General features: G+C 39.5%; 1 protein-coding gene across 6 annotated transcripts in view; it reads left to right on the top strand.

Annotated features, from left to right (window-relative positions):
• piezo1 (piezo-type mechanosensitive ion channel component 1) overlaps positions 1 to 10,749 on the top strand; it is a 207,760-nt gene extending 197,011 nt beyond the window's left edge. For all 6 annotated transcript variants that reach the window (XM_039783693.1, XM_039783692.1, XM_039783694.1 and 3 more), the window contains 8 exons: positions 2,506 to 2,694; positions 5,060 to 5,152; positions 5,856 to 6,028; positions 7,499 to 7,621; positions 7,723 to 7,802; positions 8,317 to 8,503; positions 9,189 to 9,330; positions 9,952 to 10,749. In XM_039783693.1, the coding sequence (XP_039639627.1) occupies positions 2,506 to 2,694; positions 5,060 to 5,152; positions 5,856 to 6,028; positions 7,499 to 7,621; positions 7,723 to 7,802; positions 8,317 to 8,503; positions 9,189 to 9,330; positions 9,952 to 10,080 (1,116 nt within the window). In that variant the 3' untranslated portion in view covers positions 10,081 to 10,749. The remainder of the gene's footprint in view (positions 1 to 2,505; positions 2,695 to 5,059; positions 5,153 to 5,855; positions 6,029 to 7,498; positions 7,622 to 7,722; positions 7,803 to 8,316; positions 8,504 to 9,188; positions 9,331 to 9,951) is intronic.
• Positions 10,750 to 18,573: the final 7,824 nt, after the last annotated feature.

Genomic DNA, 18,573 nt, shown 5'->3' with positions numbered 1-18,573 from the left:
GCGGCGCGGCCAGAGAAATTTTGGGTGCTGCGGCATATTCAATTTATTTTAAATAGTTTTTCCGCGTGAGAAATACAATGTGTGGCGGGAGTGCGTGACAAAAGACCGAAATGAGTGACTGTCACGCTCAATGCGTGACACTTGAGAGCCCTGCTTAGGATAGTCTCTGAAATACAGCAAAAATGTGTTCAGAGATGACACCTTGACGTAAAGCTCTATGTGTAGAAATGTTTTTGTACATTCTGTCTGCTTTCTTATTGCAGGGTGTAATGAACATTGCAGCCTCTAGGTGCAACTGATGGTGTTTTAAACTTTTAGTGTTGTTATCTTAGACTGTATAAAAACTAATTTATTTTCCAACCTCACACAAAAACCTCTTTTGTTCAAAAGTATTATCACTGTAAATTTTGTAAAACACACTTTTAAAAGGAGAATGTTTACATTCTCTTGATCTTGAAAAAAACGAGCCGAATTGATGGTAGCAACACGGAGCTGCTGCAGCTATTGCCGAGAGCTCCCACTTAGCTAAAACGGCAGTTTGGGGGGCTAAAGAGTGCCTTTGTGCCTCTTAACAGACACAAAATGCAATTAAAATGTCTGTGCAACATGAATAGGGCCCTTACATAACAACAAGATGCGTTTAGCAACTTAGCCATTGTTTAAATTCACCTACCCTGTTAGCTGCCGTCTGGGATGAGTGAGTGTGTTCAGCCAGGCTTCGCTAATAAGCAGTTCCGTGTGTATTTGTAGCATATATATCCATTTTGTGTGTGATCCATCTAGCGTTGGTGAGTAGAAGTGTTGTCAGTGTCGATCGTTGTGGTTTCCTTAGCCGGGCTAGCAGGCCCGGCTGGCGTCCTTGCTTCTGCTTCCTCCCTGCCCTCCTCGCTTACCGCGGTCAACAACAATCCAACGAGTGCCTGCTGGTCTGGTGGAGGTCCTCCAGAAGACCGTTCATGCCTTCGCGGCGAAAATCTTTATTTTATTTCATCCTAAAAAATGGGTAATTGAGCATTGTAGTGGTTATGACCATATTAGTGACTATGTAACTACATGGAAACGGACCAAATTATGTTTGTGCCTTGTACAGTAAAATAGTGTTACAGCGATCAAGATTAACGTAAAAATGTAGTTCTCCTTTAAGTGTGCAAGCCAAGGCTAATTAGCTAGTTAACATGCTAATAATACTAACATATAACGTTAAATAAACATTAGAATACCACTCACCAAAAGAACTTAAGCGTGGACTTCTTGGAGGGTCTATTATACAATTAAATGCACAGCAAGTCATATTATGAATTGTATATTTGCTTGAAAGTTGTCAGAAAAGCAAAAACACGGCCGGGAGGTCAAGTGCAATGACTCAGATTAGCTTTAGCTGAACTGACAGGGACACCAGGCAGAGCTGCAGCCCAGGGCTAGCCTCGTCTGTCTCACTACACCCTTAATTATGCAGAAATTTGAGCCTGAATATAACTTAATCTGATAAGTTATAAAAAGAAAATCACCCCCCTCAGAGTTGTCATGAAGGGTAAACTTAGCTATAGAGACCAAAACCGTTTTTTGAACAAGGCTGTAAACATGTTTCATTCTGCTGTAAAATGGGGAATTTAACATGGGATCTATGGAAAGTGACTCACTTATGGAGCCAGCCTCAAGTGGTCACTCGATGAACTGCAGTTTTTGGCGTGTGCTTCATTGCTCAGGAGGGAAGGTTGCCCCTTGCTTGTTATATACATAGTAGCTGCATTAAATACAAATGTTTAAGCCACCTCTGTGTTTCAGTGGATCAGTGTACTGTACGTGTCGAAAGTGTCTCTTTCCCTTAGGTGCCTGGGTAGCTCAGTTGATAGAGCATGTGCCCATATGAAGAGGTTTATTCCTCGACACAGAGGCCCATGGTTCGAATTCAACCTGCGGAGATTTCATTACATTACATTACATTACATCTCATTTAGCTGACGCTTTTATCCAAACCGCCTTACAATTGCTATATATATCAGAGGTTGCACGCCTCTGGAGAAACTATGGGTTAAGTGACAGGGACACAGGGACACATTGGTTGATGTATCGTAGTGGGAATTGAACCCAGATCTCCCACACCAAAGGCATGTACTATCATATCCACTGTGACATCACCACCCTCCATGTCTTTCCCCTTTCATATCTAAGCTGTCCTATTGATTAAAGGCGGAAATGGCCAAAACATTTTCTTTAAAAAAAAGTGTCTCTTTCCTGTTTTGGGTTGCAGCTCTGATATTGCCAATTTAGTCTATAAATCGCTCTTAGTCTGGCCCCTCAACTGGAACCAATTTGCCTTTGGAGTCCCTACCAGGGGCCAATGCCCCCAACAACATACCTCCCATGGACACAAAAAACCCAGTGCCTGTCTTCTAAATTATGGTTAACATTTTATGGTGTTTTTTTTTTTAACGAGAATACTCAACATTATAAGTTTAAAAAATAAAATGTATTATCTCTAAAAATAATATTTTCTACCCTCAGAAATACCCACAGCCTAAAGGACAGAAGAAGAAGAAGATAGTCAAATATGGCATGGGTGGACTCATCATCTTCTTCTTGATCTGCATCATCTGGTTTCCCCTTCTCTTCATTTCATTGGTCAGATCAGTGGTGGGTGTGGTCAACCACCCCATCGATGTCACGGTGACTGTCAAGCTAGGAGGATATGAGGTAATCAACATTGCATAAATAGTCTCTTCTACTGTCTCTTAAAACAGAAATAAATACGTTATGACTACTTGAAAGCTACAACTATGGCAGAGTAGCTGTATTTAATGTGATTTGACATCAACAAAAACCAAAACCTGCTTTCTTTCAGTGGGTTAAATTAATAAGACAGTATACAGTGATTACTTTAGATATGACTTCTTAAAGGGGTGATAGAATGATTATATAGGGTATTTTAAACTGTTCCTTAAGGTCTCCTAATGGGGTATGTAACATTGGTTGGGCTGAAAATTGCCCGAATGCTATTTTATTAGGCCCTTAACTACCCTGTGAATATGGCTCTATTTGGAACAAGAGCTTTTCTTCCAAATATGGTATGCTCATGAATATTCCTGATGAGCTACGCGCTGATTGGTTTGAGCAAACTACATAGAAACACATGGGAGACTCTACAGAAGGTAGAGACACTGCAAAGTTATACATTGTTTGTCTGGCTATTTCGTTATTAAATTGCACTTCTGAGACTTTTTTAAGCGAGAAATCAACTATATAAAGCTCAAATATGGGCTGTTTTACGAAAATTGATGGCTGATTGCAAATTTGGTAAGACTGTGTGTCGGAGTTCAACTGCCGGTGCTACCTCGCCACCCGGCCTGCCTTCCTTCACAGACCCCGGCCTTCTATGAGGTACTTGGAGCTCCGTCACGGCTGGCAGCCCACAGCATGGACTACCAAATGCCGCTGCCCTGACAGCGCTCCAGGGCCTGCAACTCCTCTCTTCCTGCTAGCTAAATGGCCCGTTGTGTGAGAGTGAGAGCGCGGTCAGCGAGCTTGTTACACCAGCAATCTCTTACCACATGTTACACACATATCACGCCACTTATACAACATCTAACTAAATGTCTTATAAAGCTAACAATGGTGTCCAATTTCAAGTTAATGAATATTTGTGAAGACTAGGTGTTTTCGTTAGCTGCGACTGTCCTTTCAATCCTAGCTATGTGTAGCTAGCTACAAATCATGGATAGTTAGCTTCATTTTCGGCGTAATTCAAGTATATTTACAGTTTGAATTTCGTCACGCCACGTATACAACATCTACCTAAGGGTCTTATAAAGCTAACAATGGTGTCCGATTTCAAGTTAATGAATTTTTGTGAATTTCAGAGGAATTCTAAGAGGAGGCTAGCTAGCTCTCATTGATAGAGCTACATCCAGCCGCAGGCTCTATCAATAAGACTCGCGGACAAGCGGCGTTTATTTCCCCAATCGTTTGTTTAAATAACTCAACACATTATAATTACACACATTTTAAGATTAACTGGAATCTGTGGTAAGAGACTGCGTAACAAGCTCGCTGACCGCACTCTCACTCACACCCACCTGGCATTAGGAAGAGGGAAACTGCAGGCCCTGGAGCTCTGTCAGGGCAGCGGCGTTTAGTAGTCCATTAGCCCACAAAGCGGTGACTTTGCGCGGGTATGAAGTGCCGTGGGCTGCCAGCCTTGACGGAGCTCAATCGAGCTCACAGCAGGCCGGAGTCTGTGAAGGAAGGCAGGCCAGGCGGCGAGGCAGCTACACAGGCAGCACTGGCCGCTGAACTCCGACACACAGTCGTACAAAATTTGCAATTAGACATACATTTTTGTAAAATGGCCCATATTTGACCTCTACATTGTTGATTTCTCACATGAAAAAGTCTCAGAAGTGAATTGAATGGTAAAATAGCCGATGAACAATGTATGCAATTTCTGAGATCTGCCCGACCGAGTCAGAAGACTAACTGATCTCAGGTCAGTTGTGTAGCCTATGCAAATGTTGGGGCGTGACAAAGAGAGAGACTAGAGCCAAATGAGGAGGAGCCGCCGAGTTGACGTCAACTATGGGGCTTGTTGAGATTTGACTGTTTTCAGAGGCAGTTTCAAATTGTGAGATTTGCAGAGAAAAGAGGTGTCAATGGGATTTAGAGGTTCTATGTATGTCCTAGTTACCCACTAAACTGTCATTATTCAACTATGACAAGGTAAAATCGGTTTTGCATTCTATCACCCCTTTAATACATTTATAATTTGCTTGGTCTTAATCTAAAATGAAATCACTTTCCCTAAAATATTAAAACTGGCATGTGATACATTTCCACAATGATGTAATCAGAGTTATTCCAGTTATAACTCCATTTCATTTCAGTTATTCCAATTGTAGTTTTTGAGGCTGTACTTGTTCCAATCATCTGGCAGGGCTCAAAGAAGTAGGTTTACCATGCAAGCCAAATGGAATAGAGGCAAATGTAAAACGCAAATGACACAACGTGACATAGGATATAAAATGTGCATAATACACTGGTGTATTTTTTGTGTGTGTATGTCTAGTCCCTGTTCACCATGAGTGTGCAGCAGCAGTCCATCCAGCCGTTCACAGAAGCTGAATATGACCAACTAACCAAAACATTTGGAGACAATGCGGTTCGTACTGATTTCAGTTTGATTTATATGTCTCGTCTGTCTGTATTTACTGCTACAATCTGTCTTTCCTGCTGTCTGACCATTGTAGTAAATATAAACTAATTATCAGACTGGTTCATTATTTGAACAGTTCTGTCATTCTGTAAGACTGTTTCTCAAGGCAGGAATTTAGTAAAACAGCCCTAACGAGATGACAATGAAAGTGATATCATTCAACATGTGTCAAAATTCTGTACCTCTATAGAGTATCCCAAAACATGGAGCTGCAGATTCTGGAAGTATTTTTTACTAAGTGTACTTTTAATGATAACCTCAACGCAGGAGACTCTGGGACGAGAAATTTATACTACAGGGTTTTGTTATGGACATGTGTTATAAATGTTTAAAAAAACAAAACATCTAAATGAAAGTTCTATCACAAACCAGGATACTAGGATTGACACTATTGTATTAGCAGATTACTTATGCGTTTTGCATGTTTCTTCATCAGATTCACTCTGTGCTTGATTGCCATCAGGCATGCCTTTTTTTATTTTAGCATGCTCACCTCTCACATATGCTCAGTTCTGTGTGTGTGTGTGTGTGTGTGTGTGTGTGTGTGTGTGTGTGTGTGTGTGTGTGTGTGTGTGTGTGTGTGTGTGTGTTTGTGTGGGTCTCTGTATAACTGTTTTTCATGCATAATTTCATGTGTTTGTGCACCTAGGTAGCCATGCAGTTTATCACTCTGTACAGTTACGAGGATATCGTGACCGCAATGATAGAAGGGAGTTCAGGATCGGTATGGCGGATCAGCCCTCCCAGCAGACAGGAAGTCATTAAAGAACTACTTGGAAGTCCTGTTGACCTAACACTACGTCTGGCCTGGACTTTCCAGAGGTAAGACCTTTGCTCTCCTAATAAAAAAATCGCACTATACTATTAGACATTATGCATAATTCTCACCAAACTAACTGGGTAATAAATAACAATGCTGCACAGCTGTAAACTGTACACTATATCAATACGCTGATGATGGTGAATTATGGTTGAGTCTGACAAGAAGTCAAGAGTCTCAGATATCCTAAAAGAGTCACCAAACGTATAAAAGGTACAGCTTTTTAAAGAGCCCCTGTTATACTACTTTTTAGCGTCATATTTGTACACTTGGGGTCTCTTAGAATAGGTTTACAAAAAACATGTTATGTTTCTCATACTGCTCATTGCTGCAGCAACTTTGCCTGAAACACTCTGTCTGAACTCTTGGCCCGCTTTCCCAAAATGCCCAGTCTGCTCTGATTGGTCATCTTGGCCCACTCTGTAGTGATTGGTCAATCAAATTCAAAAAGCCACTGTGCTTGCTCAGGCAGCACCTATGGGCAGTACATATGAAAAACTAGGCTGGCATTTCCAATCATCCATTCATCCATCCATCCATCCATCCATCGTCAACCGCTTATCAGGGGTCGGGTTGCGGGGGCAGCAGCTCCAGCAGGGGACCCCAAACTTCCCTTTCCTGAGCCACATTAGCCAGCTCTAACTGGTGGATCCCGAGACGTTCCCAGGCCAGGGTGGAGATATAATCCCTCCACCTAGTCCTGGGTCTTCCCCGAGGCCTCCTCCCTGCTGGACGTATCTAGAAAACCTCCCTAGGGAAGTGCCCAGGGGCCACCCTTACCAGATGCCCAAACCACCTCAACTGGCTCCTTTCGATACAAAGGAGCAGCGGCTCTACTCCGAGTTTCTCACGCATGACTGAGCTTCTCACCCTATCTCTAAGGGAGACACCAGCCACCCTCCTGAGGAAACCCATTTTGGCCGTGACCAGTGACATCACTAATTGAGGAATTTCGAACAGGAATGTGGGCGAGGTGCTTTATGGCATTTGAGAAAAAGTGCTGTCTGTGGGAGAGAAAGCTCTGTGAAATGTGTATTTTTGTACTTTATACATCTATTACATACACAAAAACTATATAACACAGTTTAAGATGGGAAAAATCCATAAAAGCATAATTGGGGCTCTTTAAATTAGGTTATAACATGGCTTTTTTGTGGCACCACCCTAAGGCATTATTGCTGATTAATTTATGATACAGGCCTTAAAATAGGCTGTAGCTCATACAAACCACTGTGAGAGTGAAAGGACAATTGTCCTATGAGATAATACAAGACACATTATATGGATACTATGGATAGCTGTTAGGTCTGGTGGTGGACCTTTACTTTTTTATTTTAAATATTTGTTTTCCTCTCTGTAATGCAGTTCCTCTGCTTTGTCAGTAATATCACTGGGTATATGTGATGTATCTTTTTATCTGAGGCTAATTGTATCTGTCTCTCTTTCTGTCATAATGTTTCTGTCTCTGACAGGGACCTAGGTAAAGGAGGGACGGTGGAACATACATTTGACAAACACTCCATAGACCTGGAACCCGGGAACCCAGTCAGAGCAGATCTGGCCTCACTACTGGTTGGCAATCGCACTGAGCCTGTGTAGGTTTCCTATCTGGAAGGGTGTTAATGTCTATACAAGTGTTTTGTGTTTTAGTTACATATAGTTGTATCTTACAGATAGTGTCTTGTCTCTTTCCCAGGCATGTTCCTAGTATGTTCCCTAACTACATACGTGCCCCCAATGGAGCTGAGGCCAAACCAGTAACTCAACTATATAAAGGTCAGAGTTCATTACATAAAAATGCATGCAAATAAAGTTGGTTTTAAAATAATTTCCATTAGTCATGGCAGGGACAACCAAAACACCCAAATTAGTTATAGCCTGCTTTCTTTACAGTACAGTACAGTAAAGTACAGTACAGAGTAACAGTTCTAGCAGGATCAAGTCAGAAGTGATATACAGGTTTCCATAAGGACACATTAATCTACTTGTTAACATTAAAATCATATCACTGACAAAAGTGGCCCAGTGTCTTTATCACATTTAAAGCTATCTTCTTGCTGGATTAATTTGACCAACTTGGTGTCACAGAGCACTTTGTGTCTCACATCAATAACACCACCACCATGCTGATAAAGTGTTTGTTTACTAGTTACACTAGATGGCAGCATAGCGACCAACAGCCTAGTTAGTATTATAGCGTTATAATCTCAGACTGGAAACCAGCATTTATATTTGCTATTTACACCTCAACGTATCTGTTAATTAACACAGCTGATTGGCTGTCTTGTAGGTAATGAAGATGGTTACCTGAATATAACCCTGTCACTGATGAGTGACAGGTCACTGAATGGCAGTGGGAACCAGGAGTGGTGGGACATTGCCATTGCGGGCTGTGCCCCCTCCTGTGGGGTTCTGCCCATGGTCATATTCAATGATAAAGTCAGTCCACCCAGCCTGGGTTTCCTGGCTGGATATGGGTAAGGAACCTACTCTTGCAAACATCACATGGGTTGGATATATACAGTTTTAATTCATAAAACATCCATAAATGGAGTATAAATCCATAAAGGAGCCATTTATAACTTGGAGCGCTTGTTTCTGGCAGACCTCTGTTTTTGGAACAAAAAATCCAGTCTTGTGCATAATATTAAATCTTTCCTGTGTCACTTTCCACGTGTTTTTTCTCGTAACAAAAAGTAGTTTGCAGACCAGACATGCTCATCGGGGATTCCTCCTGATAGAAAATGTTGTAGTGTGTGACACAGGTAATTTATAAGTGGCAACCCTGTTCAAATAGATTTGGTTGGTTGATAATCTGTCAGTTTTGATTTTTGAAGCAATTAAGTGTCCTGTTTCAATCCATCCAGTGATTTCAGTTCTGCAAAATGCCAAATTACATTCCATGACAGTGCTGTGTTTTTCAAACATGCACGACAGCTTAAGTAATAGTTGCATTCAGGCAATTAAAACATTTTGTTTATGGTTAGGGAGATCGTTTATGGTTAAGATTAGGTTTTAATATGTTTCCATACTCTTCCCTTCTGCACATTAAATATTTTTAAACATAACAGTTGTGATTTGTTTTTGTTTTTCACACCTTTTGAAAGTAAACATTATTTATATAATATATATTATATTTAATTTTCTTTTCTGTCCTTCCAGGATCATGGGTCTATATGTGTCTGTGGTCTTAGTCATTGGGAAGTTTGTGCGGGGCTTCTTCAGTGAGATCTCCCACTCTATCATGTTTGAGGAACTGCCCTGTGTGGACCGCATCCTGAAGCTCTGCACAGACATCTTCCTGGTTAGTGTACAGTGCGTGCATACTAACACACACATTCTGTACATGCATTTACTGTACTCATGCACACACATATCAGTGATTGGGTAAAATAAGTTTTTCAAATTTGAATAAGCAGTTCTTAAACCAAGAATTATGGAATATTCCCCTCATTAGCATAGACTTTCCGTATCTTTGAAATAACGAGTCCACAGTAGGGATGTAATGATGCATCGTGAATCAGTTAAAAATCAATATAAATGTGTATAGTTTACAACCGGTTGAGAAAAAAAATTATCGAAATGCAATTTCTAAATGGCCTAGGGCGTAATCTACTTTTCAGTTTACTTGTTTGACTTCAGACGTCACTGCGTATTTTTTGTTTATTTATTTGAAGAGATTTTTTTCCAATTTTTTGTTATTTTGATGTGGGGTTTGTAGACACATCTATTGTTTTGCATAATATATATAAATGAATATTTTTCGGTCATTTCACTCTGTTTGAAAAATCTTATCCTGAACTTTAAATCGTGAATCGTATTGAATCGTTAGTTGAGTGTATCGTTACATCCCTAGTCCAAGTGTCCTGGCAAATCATGTCGTTGTAATCCTCTTCACAAACTGAAATGTTTCTGTGTGATTCAGGTTCGTGAGACAGGAGAGCTGGAGCTGGAAGAGGAACTTTACTCCAAACTGATCTTCCTCTATCGATCTCCAGAGACTATGATCAAATGGACCAGGGACATGCACAGTCGAGACCCAGACAGACACTGACTGATAGACTGACTGACCATGTTAGGTTGTAAAACAAAATGATATCTGAAGCACACTGCAAAGATGTCCAGGGGACAGCACAAGGAAGGCTTCTCGAGAACACTCCTTAACAGAGTGGACATTGCCTTACAGCCAAGGAGTCCCATGAAAGGAGTTGTACACACTGTATGAAACATCTCCTGTTGCTGTTGCATCTTCAGAGCTGCCTGAGCACTTTCATCAAACCACCTTACAGACTATTGAATTGCAGTCCCACTGTGAGTGGGATGGATAGCAACTGGATGTCTGTCCTGCAGGTTTTGGACATGACTCCCCTGGAAGGCAAAATTAGCTGTGTTAATGGTCAGAGATTAAAGGTCAAACACAAGAGACACTTAATTTCTGACCTCTGTGCATTGGAGCCACCCAGGTGGAGTGACTGTGTGGCTGAAACCTGAAACTAATTTTAGGTTAAACCAACTGCAGTTACTGTATTAGTATGCTGATTGATTTGAAAACAAGCCATGCTGTCAATTAGAGGTGTGAATCTTCACTGATCTCCCGATTCAATTCGATTACGATTGTCATGTCTTCGATTCGATATCTCAATGCATCACGATGCATCACGATGCATCACGTTGCGTCAAATACATTTTTACTATTTAAGCCATATAGGATATTTAATTCATAGCTTTTAAAGCTTCAAAAACAAAACATTCTGCAGTGCTCCAATACTAAATAAATTGGATACATAAAACTACAGCACTTAGCATATGGCACTTCCTGAATGTGCAAAACATAACAGAATATGTAAACAGAAAGGTTGTTAGGCATACATTAAATTGTAAATAGAAATAATCGATTATGGCCCGGCCGATTATCAATGCAGCATCGTCCATGTCCACGATTCGATGCAAAGATTATTTGATTAATTTCAATACCTCTACTGTCTATCAAAATCCCTGTAAAATTATTGTGTGTGCAGCAGCCATGTTCGTTTGAGTTTACATCATGAACCAAGGTTTGACAAACCGGTCCGATTGAAAGTTTAAGGTTATATTTAAGTTTGGACTAATCAAAAGCAGCTCTTTCAGTTAAAGGCTGCCACAGGCAAAGGAATGGAAAAATATGTGGCATATATACTAAACTTCCAAATAAAAAAAATAAAAACATGTTACTATTTTGTTGGCTTACAGTCCAAAAACTCATCAAACTCATTGTAATATGATGGCCCAGAGAGCTCAACACACTGCAAATTAAGAAAACACAAGCAAATAAAAAAAACATCCTCACCAATTTGACAACACATACAGTAGTTAGCTGCAAATAGAGAAAACAATCAAATACAGAAACATGCTGCAAGTAGTTGAAATAACAATAGAAACTGATGGTAGGGGACATGGGGTGAAGACGGCTGGGACATGCTTGTTGTTGCCATGGTTTTTGGCTTATGAAGTTCTTGAACTCAGTTGTCAGTGGTGTTGGAAAATTACCTAAAATGTAGTTATGTTGTTTTGGTTTATTTTGACATTGATAGCATGATTAAAATATTATTGCAGATGTCTGCTTTTAATCTAGTGTCAGCCTTTTGCATATTATTAGCCTGCCAATTAAAGCAATTGGACGAAATACACAATTAAGTGTAGAACAGGCTAATGTTATGTTAGCTGGCTATAGTTACTATCAGAATTGTCACCAAGTAACATTTAAGGCCAAAAATAAATTACAAATGGTTTAATACATGGTGTCACCTTAGTTACTGTATGCATTACATTTTGGGGTTATTTCATTACTTAAGTTTACCATACTAATTTATGTTGTTATACTGTTGAAAGATATGGCCTACGTATTTCAGTAGGAATAATTCCACATTGACCTTGCAAAAATTAAGTTTTATTATTAAATACAATAATTATTCCACCATCATTTATAGCACTTAAATATTTTTTTATTTACATGTGTAACATTTAAGTTGCTATTTCATGATCCCTTAACCTAATTTTAGTTAGGCTGTCATTGTTTTGTGGGGGACAGGTGGGAGTGTAACACACTCAGAGTGACATGCGCGACAGTTGAGTGGAGAGTCTGCTGTGAACAGAGTAAAGTTGGGTGTTGATTAAAGATTATTCAAAGAGAAATTAATTAAAAGATAAAGAAAAAAGAATTTGTAATGAAAGAACCAGCAGCAGTTACTTAATTGTTAACTGATGAAGCAAAATACAAAGTGATAGGTTTAATTTTATTAGTCATGTCAGCAAACCTACCAGTAATTTAACTTGCTTATCAGGGATCTGAGAAAACCCTAATGTTAGCCTGCTGTGTTAAGTATTCCTGCTCAGTCGAAGTTTCATCTTGAAGCGTGTTTCTGTATTTGAGTTGCGTGTTGTCAAATTGATGAAGATGTTTTTTTTTTATTTGCTTGTGTTTGGTCTATTTGCATTTGTTTTCTTAATTTGCTGTGTGTTGAGCTCTCAGAGCCACTGTATTCTCCAAAATAAATAGGTTTTTGATGTTCCAGACAGCACACTGCAGTTTAATTTTCTACCTGAAAGTGGAGATATTATTTTTGTATCTACACTCTTAAAAATACCTAAAAATAAACCTTTTCTAAACTTTGAGAGGTTTGTTGCTGTAACCTTTGAGAGAGAACGCATCAGAAGAGAAATAATCATGTAAATAAATCAAAGTGGCTGATACCAGCTGATGACTGTGAAAATGTCCACAGTGACAACTTTCCTGGCTCACTAAGAGAAACTGGAGCTAATAAAGCACGTCTGTCGTTTGTAACTGGCCTGCCGTTTGTCTTCAAAATGTCTACAGGAAAGTGCAATGACGAAGAGTTCTACTGATAATTCTTAAATTAACATTTCCACCAACTTTGACCACTATATGTTTTCCTGGGAAAAGAAAGCTTACGACAAACTTTTCTCTAAACAAAGAAAATCTTACATTTTGTTCAAGATTAGGAAAGATAAGGACTTAAGACAGAATGGGCAATATGTACACATTGCACCATATCTGCATGCTCGTAGGAAGCAATAGGCTCGTTAGAGATGAGCCAGATCTGCGCAGAATCGATCACCGGTGATCGCCGCCCAATGCATGCCGGTTAGATTTCTGTCCGACTTGATCCCGACTTGCTCATGACGTCATGCACACGTGGGCAACGATAACCCCACGAGATCAAGGCGGCCGCAGTTTTTAGAGCCAGGCGCCGCAGTTGCTCTCCACTGACTGCAAGACCCAGGCGGACCCAGGGAATGCTGGGAAACGCTGGCCTCTCAGCTGATCCAACAGCTGATTGGTTCAGAATCGACTCAACATGATGACGTTTTATATAAACTTTTTATTGATTTTGATTTGGAGGGATTTTAACTGCTATTTGTCTGATTTAAAGGCTTATTCTGTACAAACCACGTGTGGCTGATAGTGACGTTTAGAAGTCAGAGATTACGGATCATCTACAGTGTGTTGTTAATTAAAATCAGCAACAGAGCATTTTGACAGCTATTCTGTCATAATAAAAACAACTGGAGACTGTGTAGGAGCTGATATATGGGTCTGATAACATTTTATTAAATCGGAATCGGACCACCTTCTTGTTCAGCCTGAAGGCTGCTGGAATCAGCTGGAAACTGTCCGGATTTTTGTAACCGCCCCCCGCTACTCCCGCCTGCTCTCGTCCACTTTACAGGCGAGGCGCAGTTCATCTCGAACGAGCAGAGATGGCAAAAGTACTCACTTCCCGTACTTAAGTAGAAGTACAGATACTTGTGTTAAAAAAGACTCTGGTAAAAGTAGAAGTACTGATTTAACTTCTTTACTTAAGTAAAAGTAACAAAGTACAGGCTTTGAAATGTAGGCCTACTTAAAGTATAAAAGTAAAAGTAGCCTTGCGAATGACAACCACTTTTTATGCAAAGCTACCTGGACCACACACGTTACTAGAGTGCAAGATGAGAAACTTCAGTGGACATAAAAACCAGGCTCTTTATATGCCATTGTCTACATTTTAAATGGATGTCTGCCAAACATCACATATATGATTATTGTGACAGAGACTGGGACTCCAGCTTAATAAGATTCTGACTGAGCAAGATATGAATTCAATTGTGATTCTGTGAGAATTCACAGATCCAGTTTCTCTTTTTTAATCGTCCACTTAACATTTAAAGGAATCTACATGTATGTGTGTGTGCTCAAATATAGAAAGAAAATAAAGGATACAATATGAATTACTAAACATAGATTAATTAAGAAGTTCCCCATACTTTTAGAGTTACACAGCACATTGGCCAGGAGTCATACTTGATGCCTCCTAGCCTATCTCAAACATCTCTCTCAGATAAGGCCAGGGATGGTTGGGAATGTCTTGCTGCTTGTCTGCCTAATCTCTGGGATCTCTGTTTTCTTCATTTTCAATCATGTCGCCCCCATACTACTAGTGCTAACGTTACCACCATCAAGCTGCAATTATTTGCCGCAAATGAATGCAGAATGCGGCCGAATCTGTCGAGTCGTCTTGTAGTGGTGCGTTACATGCAATGTAGCCTACAGTATATTCCCATCCAATTAGATTGAATTCGGTATTGATCACGTGAAAAATAATAACGGTAACTCCAGTGAAATTATTTGAAACTTGCTAGTGAGGACTAGATTAGGACCGTATTTATAGCTGATGCTGGTTTCAAACTTCGCGCCCCCTCCCCCCCCCCCATGGGGGGGCTGTAAAACACGGACAGAGACAACTTCTTTCTTTTGATGCTTTACAAGCAACGTGAAACCTAGCTAACAGGTGAAGAACACAAACAACTAAATCACTAGCTAACCTACTTTAACTGTGCAGGAACTATAGACCAATACAACAACAGGCTTAAATGAACTGACAACATAAGTTATACGACTTACAGTTCTCAAGGACGCACACACCATCTCAACTGATTATCCTCCGGACAGCAGTCTCTTTTTCTTTTTAAGGAGTAAAAGTAAAAAGTCGCCACAAAAAAAAATAGTAAAGTAAAGTAGAAATATCCGAAAAATCTACTTAAGTACAGTAACGAAGTATTTGTACTTCGTTACTTCCCATCTCTGCGAACGAGCCTGGGGGAGGTTCAAGATGGCGTCTCGATAACATCCTTTCTGCGTGGCTCTGCAGGGTGAGGAATAAAACTAATGTTTTGAACAACTAAAACATGACTAAGGGCTGAACAGAAGAAACCTTATGGAAAAAATAACTTATCAAGACGACAACTATCAAGAAGAACTTCTCAAGTGCTTTTTTTCCGTCACTCTATTCTCGTACAAAAGTTGCTAGCCGAGTTAACTAGTTAGCTAGTTATCCAGAAGGTTCGAGCATCCTGCTAATTCAGCGTGGTCAAACTAACCTGACCACGTTTTGTGAAACTAGCTCAGTAAGTGCCATTTTTTACGCTTTTTTTTTTTTTATGCTTTTGAGCATGGAAGAAGCGGAAGATATGCATACTGTAATGCACACTTATGCCAAGAAATCCCCGAGTGACCAATTTGAACTAAACACTTCAACATTATCAGAGGAAACTGAGATGTGTGTGGAGCTTTCAAAGCCACCAGAAACTTCCAAGCCGCGAGCAGCCAAGAAGTCCAAGCTGCGAACCAGCGACGAAAATGACTCTGAGCCTGTGTCCAACTCACGTCTGTTAATGGTAATGGAAAGAATTGAAAAAATGCAGGAGGAATCACTCAGAAGACTTCAGTCACTAGAAATAACGGTAAAAGACAACACAAACTCCATCAAAAGCGTCACTGATGTCCTTGACTCCGTGGGAAAACAAGTCAAAGACGTGACTCTTAAAGTTGTATCCCTGCAGAAAAAAGTTGACATCTTAGAAAAGGAGAATGTCATTCTCCGGGACAGATGCGGCGACCTGGATAAGTACAAAAGAAGATGGAACCTGCGAGTTGCTGGCATTCCTGAGCAAACTGGAGAGAATGTTAAGAATATAATCGTCGACATTTTCAGCAAGGTCTCCCCTGACATCGCTCATCATCTGGCCTACTCCGTGGACATTGTGCACAGACTGGGTCCCCGCTCTGCTCAGGTGAACTCCAGCCGTCGCATCATTGTGCAGTTCCTGTCAAGATCGCATAGGGACAAAATCTGGAGGGATGCTAGATCAGCAGCCATACTCAAGGAAAAGAAAATAAAGCTATATGAAGATCTGACTCAGGAGACTAAGGACATCAGAAACAAGCTGTGGCCGCTGGTTGAACAGGCGAGGAAGGAGGGGAAGAAAGCAGGCTTCAAAGGGTCCTCTGCATATATTGACGGTAAAAAGGTCACAGCTAATCATTTGTGAATGAAGGTTGTTTTTTTTTACTGCTAGGCTGTCACTTTTGCTGGTGCTGTCCGAGATTTAATTTGGCCCATTCTTAAATGGGTAAGGAAGTTGTTAATATTGTTTCATAAATATAAGTCTAGTCTATTCCGTTCTTCATATGCGAATTTCTTAGGTCATTACTGTTAATCGACAGAAAATGGCCCGTCTGTTATGTGATTTGATATCACCAACTTTTTATTTTTATTTATTATTATTTTTATTTTAGGTAAAGAAGGGGAAGTTTAAATCGTTAAAGTACCCTTGTGTTGAAATTAACTAATAGGTTATCTTCTGGTGCTTACTCAGCATGTATACTGAATACTGAACAGGTTGGAAAACATGCCCTTGCTATTTTGACTACATAATTTGTTCCTCTACTGCAGAGTCAGTCTGCTATTAAGTGTTCATAGAGGGAAAATTGGTAATTTTCTCTAGCTATCTGTGTTTCTTTCATAATATTGTTCTATGTCTTTGTCTTTATTGTCAATTAATGTCAGGGGTCTGAAAGATAATGTGAAACGCAAGGCTTTATTTTTGTTTGCAAAGAAATACAAGGCAGATTTTTATTTTTTTCAAGAATGTCACTCAACTCCAATTGACTCTAAATTTTGGAAATCACAATGGGGGAACGACATATGGCTAGCACATGGTTCTGAACATTCGGCAGGAGTAGGAACTTTCAAACACAACTTTAAGGGACATGTTATGGAGACCGAGACAGATGTTTCAGGTCACTTTGTCAGTATGATTGTAGCCATAAACGATTTTACTATTATTATAATCAACCTCTATGGTTACCACTCCTCTCTGGAGAATAGTACACTCTTTGAAACATTGGAAGATAAAGTATCTTACTGGTTAACCAAATATCCCAATGCTTCTCTAGTCTTAGGTGGGGATTTTAATATAGCCCTAAATAACACCATAGACAGATTCCCCCCAAGAAATTCAGTGTCTCCCAATTCAACTCTGAAATGTTTTATGGAGAAGTTTGGACTAGTTGATGTCTGGAGGCAATTGTTTCCTAGTGAGCGACAATATACTTCAGGGCTTGACATTAACTTTTTGAGGCACTTGTCCTTCAGACAAGTACATTTACATTTCACTTGTCCATGCACAAAAGTCACTTGTCCGGGTAAAGAGTCATCATTTTATAAAAAAAAATTGTTTTGCTAATGCAGAATTAGAACAAACCGTTGAAAGCATCCAAACACTATCAGCATTAATACAATTCAGTTGAAACAGTAGAAACAAACGTGCCCCAACAATAGATTTCCCATTCAACAAGAAAAAAGGATCTCCAGACTCCAGAATACAAAGTAATATGTTGCACGCCGGTGTGCAGAAGTCAATATATTGAGATTCTAAGTCAGTATTTTAAATTTTGTCATTACTTTCAGATTCCCAGTCAATATTCTAAGTTACTAAGTCAATATATTGAGATACTAAGTCGATACTTTGAGATGTTGAGTCAATTTATTAAGATTGTAAGTCAATATTTTAAATGTTCTCATTGGTTTGAGATTCTTAGTCAATATTCTGAGTTACTAAATCTGTATATAGAGATACTAAGTCAATATATTGAGATAGTCAATATATTGAGATTCTAAAGCAATATTTTACATTTTCTCATTACTTTGAGATTTTATTCTAATGTCAATATTTTTTAGTAGTGATAATATAGAAATTTTAAAAAAAAAAAGTGTTGACTTAAACTTGAACTTATACTATATCTAAAATAATTTTGTAGACATAACAATGGATTTTGCCACTTAATGTTGGTGTTAACTATTTTTTTTTTTTATACAATTTCACTAATTTCTACCCAGCAGAGGCTGATTTAGAGATCCTTTAAAAGCTGTAGCTACTTTACAGTTGATTATTACCTGATATTTAATCAGCATGTTATTTATTTATTTGTTTCAAAAAGGAGCACAAAAAAACGACATTATAGAACGGCAAAAACGACCACTGGATTGGAAAAGGGTATTTTACAACAGCTTTGAATGCAGCACGAGTATGGTGAGGCCAATTTCAAGTGAACGCAACATCTGTGTTTTTCCGACAACAGCAGCTACAACGTCATACGTTCCTCTCCAGTGAAATACAGACAGACACACTTTTACACCGTTTAGCTGTCAGCATTTTAACCGTGTTT

The sequence above is a fragment of the Perca fluviatilis genome, chromosome 19 (assembly GCF_010015445.1).
Source record: "Perca fluviatilis chromosome 19, GENO_Pfluv_1.0, whole genome shotgun sequence".
Taxonomy (NCBI): Eukaryota; Metazoa; Chordata; class Actinopteri; order Perciformes; family Percidae; genus Perca; species Perca fluviatilis.
This window is presented reverse-complemented; position numbering and strand designations above follow the sequence as displayed.